This window comes from Salvelinus sp. IW2-2015, linkage group LG11 (assembly GCF_002910315.2).
Source record: "Salvelinus sp. IW2-2015 linkage group LG11, ASM291031v2, whole genome shotgun sequence".
NCBI lineage: Eukaryota > Metazoa > Chordata > Actinopteri > Salmoniformes > Salmonidae > Salvelinus > Salvelinus sp. IW2-2015.
This window is the reverse complement of record NC_036851.1, coordinates 7,223,159-7,236,069: the sequence shown is the minus strand read 5'-3', so window position 1 is coordinate 7,236,069 and position 12,911 is coordinate 7,223,159. Positions and strand designations below refer to the sequence as shown.

At 41.5% G+C, this 12,911-nt stretch overlaps 1 protein-coding gene across 5 annotated transcripts in view; it reads right to left on the bottom strand.

Annotated features, from left to right (window-relative positions):
• Positions 1-12,911, bottom strand: part of LOC111969721 (metabotropic glutamate receptor 4) — a 239,523-nt gene that overhangs the window by 46,015 nt on the left and 180,597 nt on the right. For all 5 annotated transcript variants that reach the window (XM_023995928.1, XM_023995929.1, XM_023995930.2 and 2 more), the window contains exon 6: positions 2,453-2,653. In XM_023995928.1, the coding sequence (XP_023851696.1) occupies positions 2,453-2,653 (201 nt within the window). The remainder of the gene's footprint in view (positions 1-2,452; positions 2,654-12,911) is intronic.

The following is a 12,911-nucleotide window of genomic DNA, read 5'->3' as shown; positions in this document are numbered from 1 at the left end:
AAGCTACATTCAATCGCAGCCCGTTGAAATGTCAAGCTAGTCTTTAGAGCATGAAAAGGGAGAGGTAGGCACGAGATGGGAGGAGGTGCTAGGAGGGGTTGGGACCAGGGGCTAGAGTGAGGTTGGAAACTTTGATTCCTCTGCCTTGGCTACTGAGTGAGCCAAAATGAGACATTTGATAAGTGGGAGTTTCTAGAAAGAATAATAACAGCAAGACATCAAAAGAGCCTACTTAGAACCTACTTATTGAAATGACAGAAGGATAAACATCCTCACACTTGAGAAAAGAGGAGTTCTCTCTCCTACTGTGTGTGTTGAGATACAGTTGAAGTCGAATGTTGACATACACATAGGTTGGAGTCATTAAAACTCGTTTTTCAACCACTCCACAAATTTCTTGTTAACAAACTATCGTTTTGGCAAGTCGGTTAGGACATCTACTTTGTGCATGACACAAGTAATCTTTCCAACAATTGTTTACAGACAGATTATTTCACTTTATCACAATTCCGGTGGGTCAGAAGTTTGCATACACAAAGTTGAATGTGCCTTTAAACAGCTTGGGAAATTCCAGAAAGGTATGTCATGGCTTTAGAAGCTTCTGATAGGCTAAATGACAGGCGACAGGCGGCAGTTAGCCTAGTAGTTWGAATGTTGGACTAGTAACTTCACAAAATAGATGGCATCATGAGGTAGGAAAATTATGTGGATATATTGAAGCAACATCTCAAGACATCAGTAAGGAAGTTAAAACTTGGTCGCAAATGGGTCTTCCAAATGGACAATGACCCCAAGCATACTTACAAAGTTGTGGCAAAATGGCTTAAGGACAACGAAGTCAAGGTATTGGAGTGGCCATGACCACAATCCCATAGAAAATGTGTGTGCGAGCAAGGAGGCCTACAAACCTGACTCAGTTACACCAGCTCTGTCAGGAGGAATGGGCCGAAATTCACCCAACTTAATGTGGGAAGCTTGTGGAAGGCTACCTGAAACGTTTGACCCAAGTTAAACAATTTAAAGGCAATGCTACCAAATACTAATTGAGTGCATGTAAACTTCTGACCCACTGGGAATGTGATGAAAGAAATAAAAGCTGAAATAAATAATTCTCTACTATTATTCTGACATTTCACATTCTTAAAATAAAGTGCCAATCCTAACTGACCCAAAACAGGGAGTATTTATTAGGAWTAAATGTCAGGAATTGTGAAAAACTGAGTTTAAATGTTTTTGGCTAAGGTGTATGTAAACTTTRGACTTKAACTGTATATAYATAGTCCAGAGTGGAAGTCCACCGATATTCCTAGATAAGATTGTTGATGATTGTCGGCCCYCCAGAGATATGGCCGCCACACTATGAGTAATTACATTGCCACGATGCTTTGCTTGGGAGGCTGTTGTCGTTTGATCCTTTTTGTCGTTTGTACTTGATGCTGGATGCTTAAAACATGACATTGTTWAAAAGGAGTGACACATTAGACCCTGTATGAAAGCTCTACGGTTAAAACTCAGACATTTCAACGGAGACCCCGAAAACCGAACACAAATTCAACAAACAGACAAAACGTTTTTTTTTTGTGTGTTTTGGTTGTAAATACTTATCTGATGAGAAGAAGATAAATATTGTTTTTAGAAATTGCCCCCCAGTGTGCTATCCCCATCGCCRAGGTGGTTGGTTGTACGAGGCCATGTTAAACATACTGACGTGTGCTGCTGATGATGCAACAGGATGAAGTTGCGTGTAARCCAGAAGCAACCCACTTGTGTGGCACAGCATCTCCATCCAGATTGGTCTAGTTGTTAGTGTAGTTAGTGTCGTTTCCCTAGATGGTGTCTTCAAATAAGTCTAGCAAACACATGCAGTTGCTGTTTTGATTTATCTCCCCTTAGGTGATAGATGTTTCTCACATATACAGTACAATGGGGTATTTTGTAATAAACGTAAATCAACAGCCCCCATAAGTGTTTTTTTTTGCCAAACATTTATTAAATATGTTTCACTAGGATGATCTATTTCAAGGGGCTGCCCCCCTTCAAGGGTTTTTCTGTGCTCTCCAGAGAGCAGCATTTTTGTCTCTCCATTTAATCGATTTGAAACTAATCTCTGTAATACCCAGAAAGATATTTCCTCTATGTGTTCAAGAGGCCCTCWCTTGACATTTTGTTATTTGGAAGGAATCCGAAAACAAGGTTTTTACGTTAGGTTTTTAGTCTCTTCCTCGCCTCCTCTCCGTTTAGATATATGTCTTCAACCTCGGGTAAATATTTCACATCATGTAAATAATCTCACTTTATGAAATAATCATAGAAAAACACACCACAATCTGATGAAATTATTGCTTTACATAGTGCGTGCTTGTGTTTGTGCATGCATGTCTGGATGTCCTATTTGCGTGTGTGTACATACGAGCCTGTGGATGTGGGTGTGTGCACCAAGTAAGTGGCTGACCTGCAAAGTTAAGCATCCGGATGTGTTTGAGCAGCAGAGTGCCGTTGATGGGATCCATCCTAGAGCAAAGGCCCACCTTCCCTGGACAGAGCTCCCTGTGCATGTTGTGCAGCGCGTGGGCCATGGAATAGACTGCATCGATCACAAACTGCACCTTCCCCTCTTGTTCGTAGTTGGAGTTCTTCCCTATCCGCTCCTGATCTGTAGAGCAGAGAGAGAACCAAGTTAGGTATCTGAGAAATGCAATACGTTATAGCATTGGTTACCAACCCCAGTATCATCTTTTGCTTCATAGAAAAGTGGATCCAAATCATATAAAGAGTTTTTAWATGTGTTCTGTCCATTATTTAACCAGGTTTTTGTTCAAAAAAATWAAATGAGAAATAATACAGCAATGCAGTATCAGGTAGACAGACCTACATGTCTTTGAKCATTGTCAAATTACATTTTATGGGTGTATTGAATTTCTATCGTGTWGATCCTAACAGTGGGTGATTATTACACGCAGGTAGRGATTAGCCTCCATGCTGTGATGGTTTTTGGAGTTAAAAATCTAGAAAGGAAATAACATCCTTTTGCTGGTACTCAATTTCTACATTGATAGCCTTGTCAAGCAAGTGTTAATTCAAGGCCACACTAGTGTGACTGCTACGAGGCAATCATTGCACCCATATTCAATTTGGTCTTTAAAATATGTATTTGCAATGCTCATCAATCTGGCACTAAATAATTGCAGATTGTTATTCCATCAGCTGCGGTACCATATCAAAAATAAGAGTCCACTTTAAAAACTTCTTCAGGATCCGTGTCCCGTCCTTGGGACGGTTGAGCTAACGTAGGCTAATGTGATTAGCATGAGGTTGTAAGAAACAAAAAAAATCCCAGGACATAGACATATCTGACATGGGCAGAAAGCTTACATTCTTGTTAATCTAACTGCACTGTCCAATTTACAGTAGCTATAACAGTGAAAGAATACCATGCTATTGTTTGAGGAGAGTACACAATTGAAAATGTATGAATAGGCACATTTGGGCAGTCTTGATACAACATTTTGAACAGATATGCAATAGTTCATTGGATCACTCTAAAACGTTGCACCTACAGTGCTGCCATCTAGTGGCCAAAGTCAAAATTCTGCCTGGGCTAGATAAATTCATTATGGCCTTTCTCTTGCATTTCAAAGATGATGGTACAAAAAACGTTTTTATTTTGTATTATCTTTTACCAGATCTAATGTGTTATATTCTCCTACATTCCTTTCACATTTCCAAAAACTTCAAAGTGTTTCCTTTCAAATTGTATCAAGAATATGCATATCCTTGCTTCAGGTCCTGAGCTAAAGGTAGTTAGATTTGAGTATGTCATTTTAGGCAAACATTTAAAAAAAGGGGGTGGATCCTTAATTAAAGGGTTAAGTGGGTCCTTTGTTTGGGGGGAAAAAGTCTTACAATTATCTACTTTTTATTTTACCAGGCAAGTCAGTTAAAAACTTCTTAAGGCTAGGGGGCAGTATTAGGAAGTTTGGATGACTGAGGTGCCCAAAGTAAACTGCCTGTTACTCCAGAAGCTAGGATATGCATATGTCTGTGAGTATAACAGAACTGATTTGGGAGGTGAAACCCCGAGGACAATCCATCCATGAAATTATTTTTTTGAGATCATTGGATTCTCCAATGCTTTTCTATGGGAAACCTGAATTATTAGGACCCAGATTGCAGTTCCTATGGCTTCCACTAAATGTCAACAGACTTTAGAAATTGTTCAATGTTAAGTCGTATTCTTTCTAAGTGTCACTCAGGTGGACTCTAGTCTTTTGGTGCGCGTGAATGAGAGCTCACTCTGTGTTGTTTTTCTCTGGTATTGGAAACTGTTTATCCCGTCTTAAATTTGATAGATTATTTACATTTTAGGGTACCTGAGGTTTGATTAGAAACGTTGTTTGAAATGTTTGGACCAAGTTTACAGGTAACTTATTAGATCCTTTGTAGGCATGTTGTGCGAGTTGGAACCAGTGTATTTCTGAATCAAATGCAACAAATAAACAGACATTTTTGGTATATGAAGAAGGACTTTATCGAACAGAACAACCATTCATTGTGTAACTGAGACCTTTGGGATTGCAAAAAGACGAAGATCTTCAAAGGTAAGCAATTTATTTTATCGCTATTTCTGACTTTTGGTGATGCATCTGTTTGGTTGGAAAATATTTTTTACATGCTTTTGTATGCGGTGCGCTGTACTCAGATAATCGCATGGTATGCTGTCGTCGTAAAGCCTTTTTGAAATCTGACAAAGCGGCTGGATTAACAAGAAGTTTATCTTTTAAATTATGTAAGACACTTGTATCGTCATGAATGTTTAATATTACGAATGTAGTATTTTTGAATTTCGCGCTCTGCAATTTATCGGATGTTGTCAAATCGATCCCGTTAARGGGATTCTAGCCATAGGGGATCCCTAAGAGGTTTTTAAGAACAAATTCTAAGGCACTGATATGCATTGCCTTAGACCGCTGCGCTACTCGGGAGCCTGATACTTAAGACTGTCATTGGTTTTGTGAGCTGTATGACCTATGGTTACTCAGGTATGAAGAGGGCTGATGAGAAGGATAGACAGACAGACAGAAAGACAGACAGACAGGTGGTAATGTTTGGAAGTTTTTCTATGCCTATGGCTGTTTCCCAAATGGCACCCTATTCCCTATTTAATCACCATCAACTGGACACTGTATACRCTCACAATGCCAGGTCCACAGTCACACTACCAGTTCCTTGTCAATCTGAAATGTTAGGAACTCAGTGTGTAAAGTAAGTCAGCAAAGTACAGTACGCAACTAAGCCAGTTCTGTTTGACCCACTTAAAAAGAGTAAGACCTTTTAATGGAAGTCGTGGCAGAGGGCCAGAAGGCATCGAGCAAAATGCATTACTCTCCATTAGTTTAGCGTATAGGCCTTCATGCACTGACTGCCTCTCACAATTAGCTAGAAGATAAATGTTTAGTTAGACCACTGCAGAGGAGCCAATCAATTCCAATATGAGGAGTGTAAGGTCTTCTTCTCAGAGAAATCACATTAGTAAACTAAAACAATTTTTACTAAAACGTTCTGTTTGTCAATGTCCAGTGACGTTTATGTTGGTTGATGTCATATATGTGAATCATAAATAAGTTGTCAAATATACAACATATAAGTCTTATTTCTCATAAGCGAAGTATAAGTAATATGCTGTATAAGAAACAAGTAATGCTTTGCATAAGCGACATATAATGTACTTAAATGCTGCATAAGGGACGTTTGTTCTACAGCGCCTTGCAAAAGTATTCACCGGCGTTGGCGTTTTTCCTATTTTGTTGCATTAGAACATGTCATTTAAATATATTTTTATTTGGATATCATGTAATGGACATACACAAAATAGTCCAAATTGGGGAAGTCAAATGAAAGAAATTACTTGTTTAAAAAATATATTATTTCTTTTACGGAAAAGTGGTGCGTGCATATGTATTCACCCCCTTTGCTATGAAGCCCCTAAATAAGATCTGGTGCAACCAATTACCTTCAGAAGTCGCATAATTAGTTAAATAAAGTCCAKCTGTGTGCAATCTAAGTGTCACATGATCTCAGTATATATACACCAGTTCTGAAAGGCCCCATAGTCTGCAACACCACTAAGCAAGGGGCACCACCAAGCAAGCAGCACCATGAAGACCAAGGAGCTCTCCAAACAGYTCAGGGACAAAGTTGTAAAGAAGTACAGATKAAGGTTGGGTTATAAAAAAATATCAGAAACTTTGAACATRCCACGGAGCACCATTAAATCCATTATTAAAATGTTTTAAGAATATGGCACCACAACAAACCTGCCAAGAGAGGGRCGCACACAAACTCATGGACCAGGCAAGGAGGGCATTAATCAGAGAGGCAACAAAGAGACCAAAGATAACCCTGAAGGAGTTGCAAAGCTCCASAGCAGAGATTAGAGTATATGTCCATAGGACCACTTTAAGCTGTACACTCCAGAGCTGGGKTTTATAGAAGAGTGGCKAGAAAAATACATTGTTTKAAGAAAAAAATAAGCAAACACATTTGGTGTTCGCCAAAAGGCATGTGGGTCGACTCCCCAAACATATGGAAGAAGGTACTCTGGTCAGATTAGACTAAAATTGAGCTTTTTGGCCATCAAGGAAAACGCTATGTCTGGCGCAAACCCAACACCTCTCATCACCCCAACAACACCTCCCTTCACCCCAAGAACACCATCCCAACAGTGAAGCATGGTGGGGGAAGCATCATACTGCAGAGATGMTTTTCATCGGCAGGGATGGTCAGAATTGAAGGAATTGAAGGAATGATGGATGGCGCTAAATACAGGGAAATTCTTGAGGGAAACCTGTTTCAGTCTTCCAGAGATTTGAGACTGGGACGGAGGTTCACCTTCCAGCAGGACAATGACCCTAAGCATACTAATAAAAGCAACACGAGTGGTTTAAGGGGAAACATTTAAATGTCTTAGAATGGCCTTGTCAATGCCCAGACCTCAATCCAATTGAGAATCTGTAGTGTGACTTAAAGATTGCTGTACACCAGCGGAACTCATCCAACTTGAAGGAGCTGGAGCAACTTTYCCTTGAAGAATGGGCAAAAATCCCAGTGGATAGATGTGCCAAGCTTATAGAGACACACCCCAAGATACTTGCAGCTGTAATTGCTGAAAAAGGTGGCTCTACAAAGTTTTGACTTTTGGGGGGGTGAATAGTTATGCACGCTCAAGTTCAGTTTTGTCTTATTTCTTGTTTGTTTCACAATAAAAACATATTTTGCATCTTCAAAGTGGTACGCATGTGTAAATCAAATGATACAAACCAAGAAATCAATTTTAATTCCAGGTTGTAAGTCAACAAAATTTGAAAAATGCCAAGGGGGGTGAATACTTTCGCACGCCACTGTATGTTGAAATACTGTAGCTACTCTGATTGCCACCCCATTCTGACTGCACTACATTCWCAACCAGCTCTAGAACGGTATAATCACCTTCAGCAAGGGAAACAATTACTTTTTGGAAGTATACAGACAAGCAGTGAATGAGGACAGCCAGTCTAGCAAGGGGAGTAATCAACTATTGGACTTCTAATACGTGTTTTAATAATCATGGAGCAGTTTTATTTTTTCACATTATTTGCTGTCAGGAATTAGGGGGCCTGGGTTGAGAGAAGACATGCCATTCCAAACTCGTCCTGGTCTTCTACCGAGCCGTTGGTCTAAAAGCAGTTTTGCTCACAACTCTACMGTATGTGACGGAGAGATAAAGAATGCATGAGTGTTCAATTTAAATTAACAATAGAGTAATTATCAGGGATGTACTAATGAGCTAGCTGAATATATTCATGCACCTGCCAAATGGAATTGAATTAAGTATTGTGAGTTTAAAAGTGCATGGCTGGGGGTCCACAGTGTTGTAAGTTGGGGAGGAGAATGTGTTGAATGTACTGTACTTGGGTTCCTAGAAGGCCAGCATCCCGGAGTCGCCTCTTCACTGTTGACGTTGAGACTAGTGTTTTGCGGGTATTATTTCATGAAGATGCCAGTTGAGGACTTGTGAGGCGTCTGTTTCTCAAACTACACACTCTAATGCACTTCTTGCTCAGTTGTGCTCCGGGGCTTCCCACTCCTCTTTCTATTCTGGTTAGAGCCAGTTTGCGCTGTTCTGTGAAGGGAGTAGTACACAGCGTTGTACCAGATCTTCAGTTTCTTGGAAATTTCTCGCATGGAATAGCCTTCATTGCTCAGAACAAGAATAGACTGACGCGTTTCATACGAAAGTTCTTTGTTTCTCACCATTTTGAGCCTGTAAATCGAACCCACACATGCTGATGCTCCAGATACTCAACTAGTCTAAAGGCCAGTTTTATCGCTTATTTAATCAGAACAACAGTTTTCAGCTGTGCTAACATAATTGCAAAATGTTTTTTTAATGATCAATTAGCCTTTTAAACTGCTAAACTTGGATTAGCTAACACAACGTGCCATTGGAACACAGGAGTGATGGCTGCTGATAATGGGCCTCTGTACACCTATGTAGATATTCCATAAATAAAACTGCTGTTTCCAGCTACAATAGTCATTTACAACATTAACAATGTRTACACTGTATTTCTGATCAATTTTGTGTTATTTTAAAAATGGACAGAAAATGTGCTTTTCTTTCAAAAACAAGGACATTTCTAAGTGACCCCAAACTTTGAARGGTAGTGTATCTCTGCTACAGCCAAAACTAAAGGCAATTTAACATCTCTGATTAGCCCATGCAACTTTGAAATGCATGAATTAAAAAGACAGGTTACGACTGTGGTAATTGAGWGCCACAGGCACCCATATTGGACAGACAAAATTTGTCACGGTTTGGCTGACACGGTTGGGCTGTAGGGCAGCCCGGGAGCGAGAGAGGGAGTGATATATCTCTCTGAGGCTGAGGCATGGCGGCCCACACACACAAACTTGGTATTGCCTCTCTCTTTCCCAGCAAGGCCTCTCTCATCTCATTGGGAGTCAGAGCACGCCCACGCACACCCGAGGCTGGCTCTCTGGCTTCAGAGAAATCCATTCAGATTAGGAGTAGCAGCACAGCGAGGGTGTCTCCCTTTACCAGGGTGCCACAGAAGGGAGTTTGTAACAGAGTGGGTTGGCTCTAACGCTGTTAAATTCTGCATGTTTGGGTTTGGCCACAGACCATGTTTCCCTTCATCGTCCAGAGAACTTGGACTTCACCCATAGCCAGTCTTCATCCATTKCTTCACATGAGAACATCTCCTTATGTGTGCCTTAGGGAATATATAGCATGTTTTGGCTGATGCCCATCCTGGAACATTCCCAGACTTTTCCAACTCAAAACTCGCCAAGCTGAAACAAATGGATGAAACAGGATGATCAAAACATTTTAACAAACTGTCCATTAGACACACATGAGATCATTCTTGCCCTRCTATGATAGTCACAGTTTGGTACATTAAATCCATAACTCTTTTCATTATGGWAATATGACATGAACATGGAGAAAAGATTCAGCCATTGTATCTGTGTTGGTCTGCTGCATGCTGTTCTCCCCTGTATAAACTAGCTGGAAGCATCAAACCCCAGGAGAGGGAGCTGGGCCCCCATTCTACCTTCCTGCTCATCTCCACCTTAATCAATATCAGCTGTGTSTCTCAGTCATTCACAGATACAAGACGAGTCTCGCTCTGTCTCCAACTCACTCGCACACTCGCTCTCTCTTTGATCACTGTGAACACACAGAGCCCTCTCAGGACATTGATTATTCCTCACCCATACCTCATGTGGTCTGCTTGAAGGGAGGTACAAAGCCTTCGCCAGCACCACTAGGGGCCRCTGGAGAATTGCATGTGGCCCTGAAACGTGCTCCCTGAGTGGCATCCTTCCCTTAGACAAAAGGGAGAGTGGATTGCAAAGCCAAAGAACTGTCTGCTACGTCAACAAACTTCCACACAGCCTTAGAAAAACAACACTGCACCATATTTTCAGCAAACAGAGCTGCGACCTTGTATTCAACTCACACTGTCAGTCAAATGAATACTGCACAGCCTCTTCACATGTCAAAGCCCTTCATCAGAGCTTCATCTTTGTCTGAACAGCATTCTCCTTTGCACATTTAGCCATTTTAGCATCCCCCTCCCCAAGCAATAGGTACAAAGATCATTCTATCGTTTACATTCTAGTCATTTAGCAGACGCTTTTAACTAGGTGAGACAACCACATATCACAGTCGTAGTAAGTAAATGTTTTCTCCAATAAAGAAGTTATCAGCAAAGTTAATGGTAGTAGGAAAACACAAGTGCAATTTATTTATTTATTTTTTTGTGTGGGGGGGCGTAAGGTTTAATTAAGACGTTTTCGGGAAGATGGGCAGGGGGAATCTGGTTCCATCACTGGGGTGCCAGGACAGAGAAGAGCTTTGACTAGGCTGAGCAGGAACTGGCCTTCAGTAGGGGTGGGACGGCCAAGTGTCCGGATGCGGCAGAACGGAGTGCTTGGGTTGGGATATATGGCTCTAGCATATATATATATATTTACCTTAATTTAACTAGGCAAATCAGTTAAGAAAAACATCTTATTTACGATGACGGCCTAGGAACAGTGYGTTAACTGCCTTGTTCAGGGGCAGGACGACAGATTTMTACCTTGTCAGCTTGGGGATTCAACCTAGCAACCTTTCAGTMACTGGCCAGACGCTCTAACCCCTAGGCTACGCTGCCGCCCCAAGCATAGCCTAAACGTAGGGAGGGGCAGTTCGCCTTGCTGGCTCGTAGGCAAGCACCATGGTCTTGTAGTGGATGCGAGCTTAATCTGGAAGCCAGTGGAGTGTGCGGAGGATCAGGATGACATGGGAGAACTTGGGAAGGTTGAACACCAGGTMGGATGAAGCATTCTGGATAAGTTGCAGGGGTTTGACAGCACAAGCGCGGAACCCAGCCAACAGAGAGTTGAAGTACTGTAGTCCAGATGGGAGATGACAAATGCCTGGATTAGGACCTGCACCGATTCCTGTGTGAGGAGAGGTTGTACTCTACAGGTGTTGTAGAGCATGAACCTGCAGGAGCGAGTCACTGCCTTGATGTTTGCAGAGAATGACAGGATGTTGTCCAGGGMCACGCAAAGTTTATTTGCACTCTGGGAGGAGGACACAGTTGAGTTGTTGACCGGGATGGAGAGGTCTTGGAGCAGGCAGCCCTTTCCTGAGAGGAAGAGCAGCTACGTCTTGTCAAAGTGGAGCTTAAGGTGGTGGGCCGACAACCGAGATGAGATGTCTGCCAGGCACGCAGAGATGTGTGTTGCCACCTGGGTGTTAGAAGGGAAAAATTTAAAAAGTAGCTGAGTGTAATCCGCATAGCAATGATAAGAGAGTCAAGAGGAGACGGCCTAGAACCGAGTCCTGGGGGCAGTGGCGACCCGTCAATCAGGGCAGGTGGGACTCTTGAGCACCACATTTCTAGCAACAAAAAAATGTATATATAAATTAACAAATGTGGGCTTGCCTGTTTTGTTATTTTTTTGAATTAATACGTGTCACATATTAGTTTGCAAACACTGTAAAAACATATATACATTTGAAGTCGGAAGTCTACATTAGGTTGGAGTCATTAAAACTCGTTTTTTAACCATTCCACAAATTTCTTGTTAACAAACTACAGTTTTGGCAAGTCGGTTAGGACATCTACTTTGTGCATGACACAAGACATTTTTCCAACAATTGTTTACAGACAGATTATTTCACTGTATCACAATTCCAGTGGGGTCAGAAGTTTACATACACTGCTGCCTTTAACAGCTTGGAAAACTCCAGAAAATGATGTCATGGCTTTAGAAGCTTCTGATAGGCTAATTGACATAATTTGAGTCAATTGGAGGTATACACCTGTGGATGTATTTCAAGGCCTAGCTTCAAACTCAATGCCTCTTTGCTTGACATCATGGGAAAATGAAAAGAAATCAGCCAAGAACTCAAAAATAAATATGTAGACGTCCACAAGTCTGGTTCATCCTTGGGAGCAATTTCCAAATGCCTGAAGGTACCACGTTCATCTGTACAAACAATAGTATGCAAGTATAAATACCATAGGACCACGCAGCCGTCATACCGCTCAGGAAGGATACGCGTTCTGTCTCCTAGAGATGAACGTACATTGGTGCGAAAAGTGCAAATCAATCCCAGAACAACAGCAAAGGACTTTGTGAAGATGCTGGAGGAAACCAAGGTATCTATATCCACAGTAAAACGAGTCCTATATCAACTTAACCTGAAATGCCACTCAGCAAGGAAGAAGCCACTGCTCCAAAACCACCATAAAAAGCCAGACTACGGTTTGCAACTGCACATGGGGACAAAGATCATACTTTTTTGAGAAATGTCCTCTGGTCTGATGAAACAAAAATAGAAATGTTTATCCATAATGATCATTGTTATGTTTGGAGAAAAAGAGGGAGGCTTGCAAGCCGAGGAACACCATCCCAACTGTGAGCACGGGGGTTGCAGCATCATGTTGTTGGGATTCTTTGCTGCAGGAGGGACTGGTGCACTTCACAAAATAGATGGCATCATGAGGTAGGAATATTATGTGGACATATAGAAGCAACATCAAGACATCAGTCAGGAAGTTAAAGCTTGGTCTTAAATGGGTCTTCCTAAAGGACAATGACCCCAAGCATACTTCCAAAGCTGTGGCAAAATGGCTTAAGGACAACAAAGTCAAGGTATTGGAGTGGCCATCACAAATCCCTAACCTCAATCTCATAGAAAATTTGTGGGCAGAACTGAAAAAGCGTGTGCGAGCAAGGAGGCCTAAAAACCTGACTCAGTTACACCAGCTCTGTCAATAGGAATGGGCCAAAATTCACCCAATTTGCCCCTCTTCAAAGGGGGAGACACTCTAGACCCAAACTGTTAT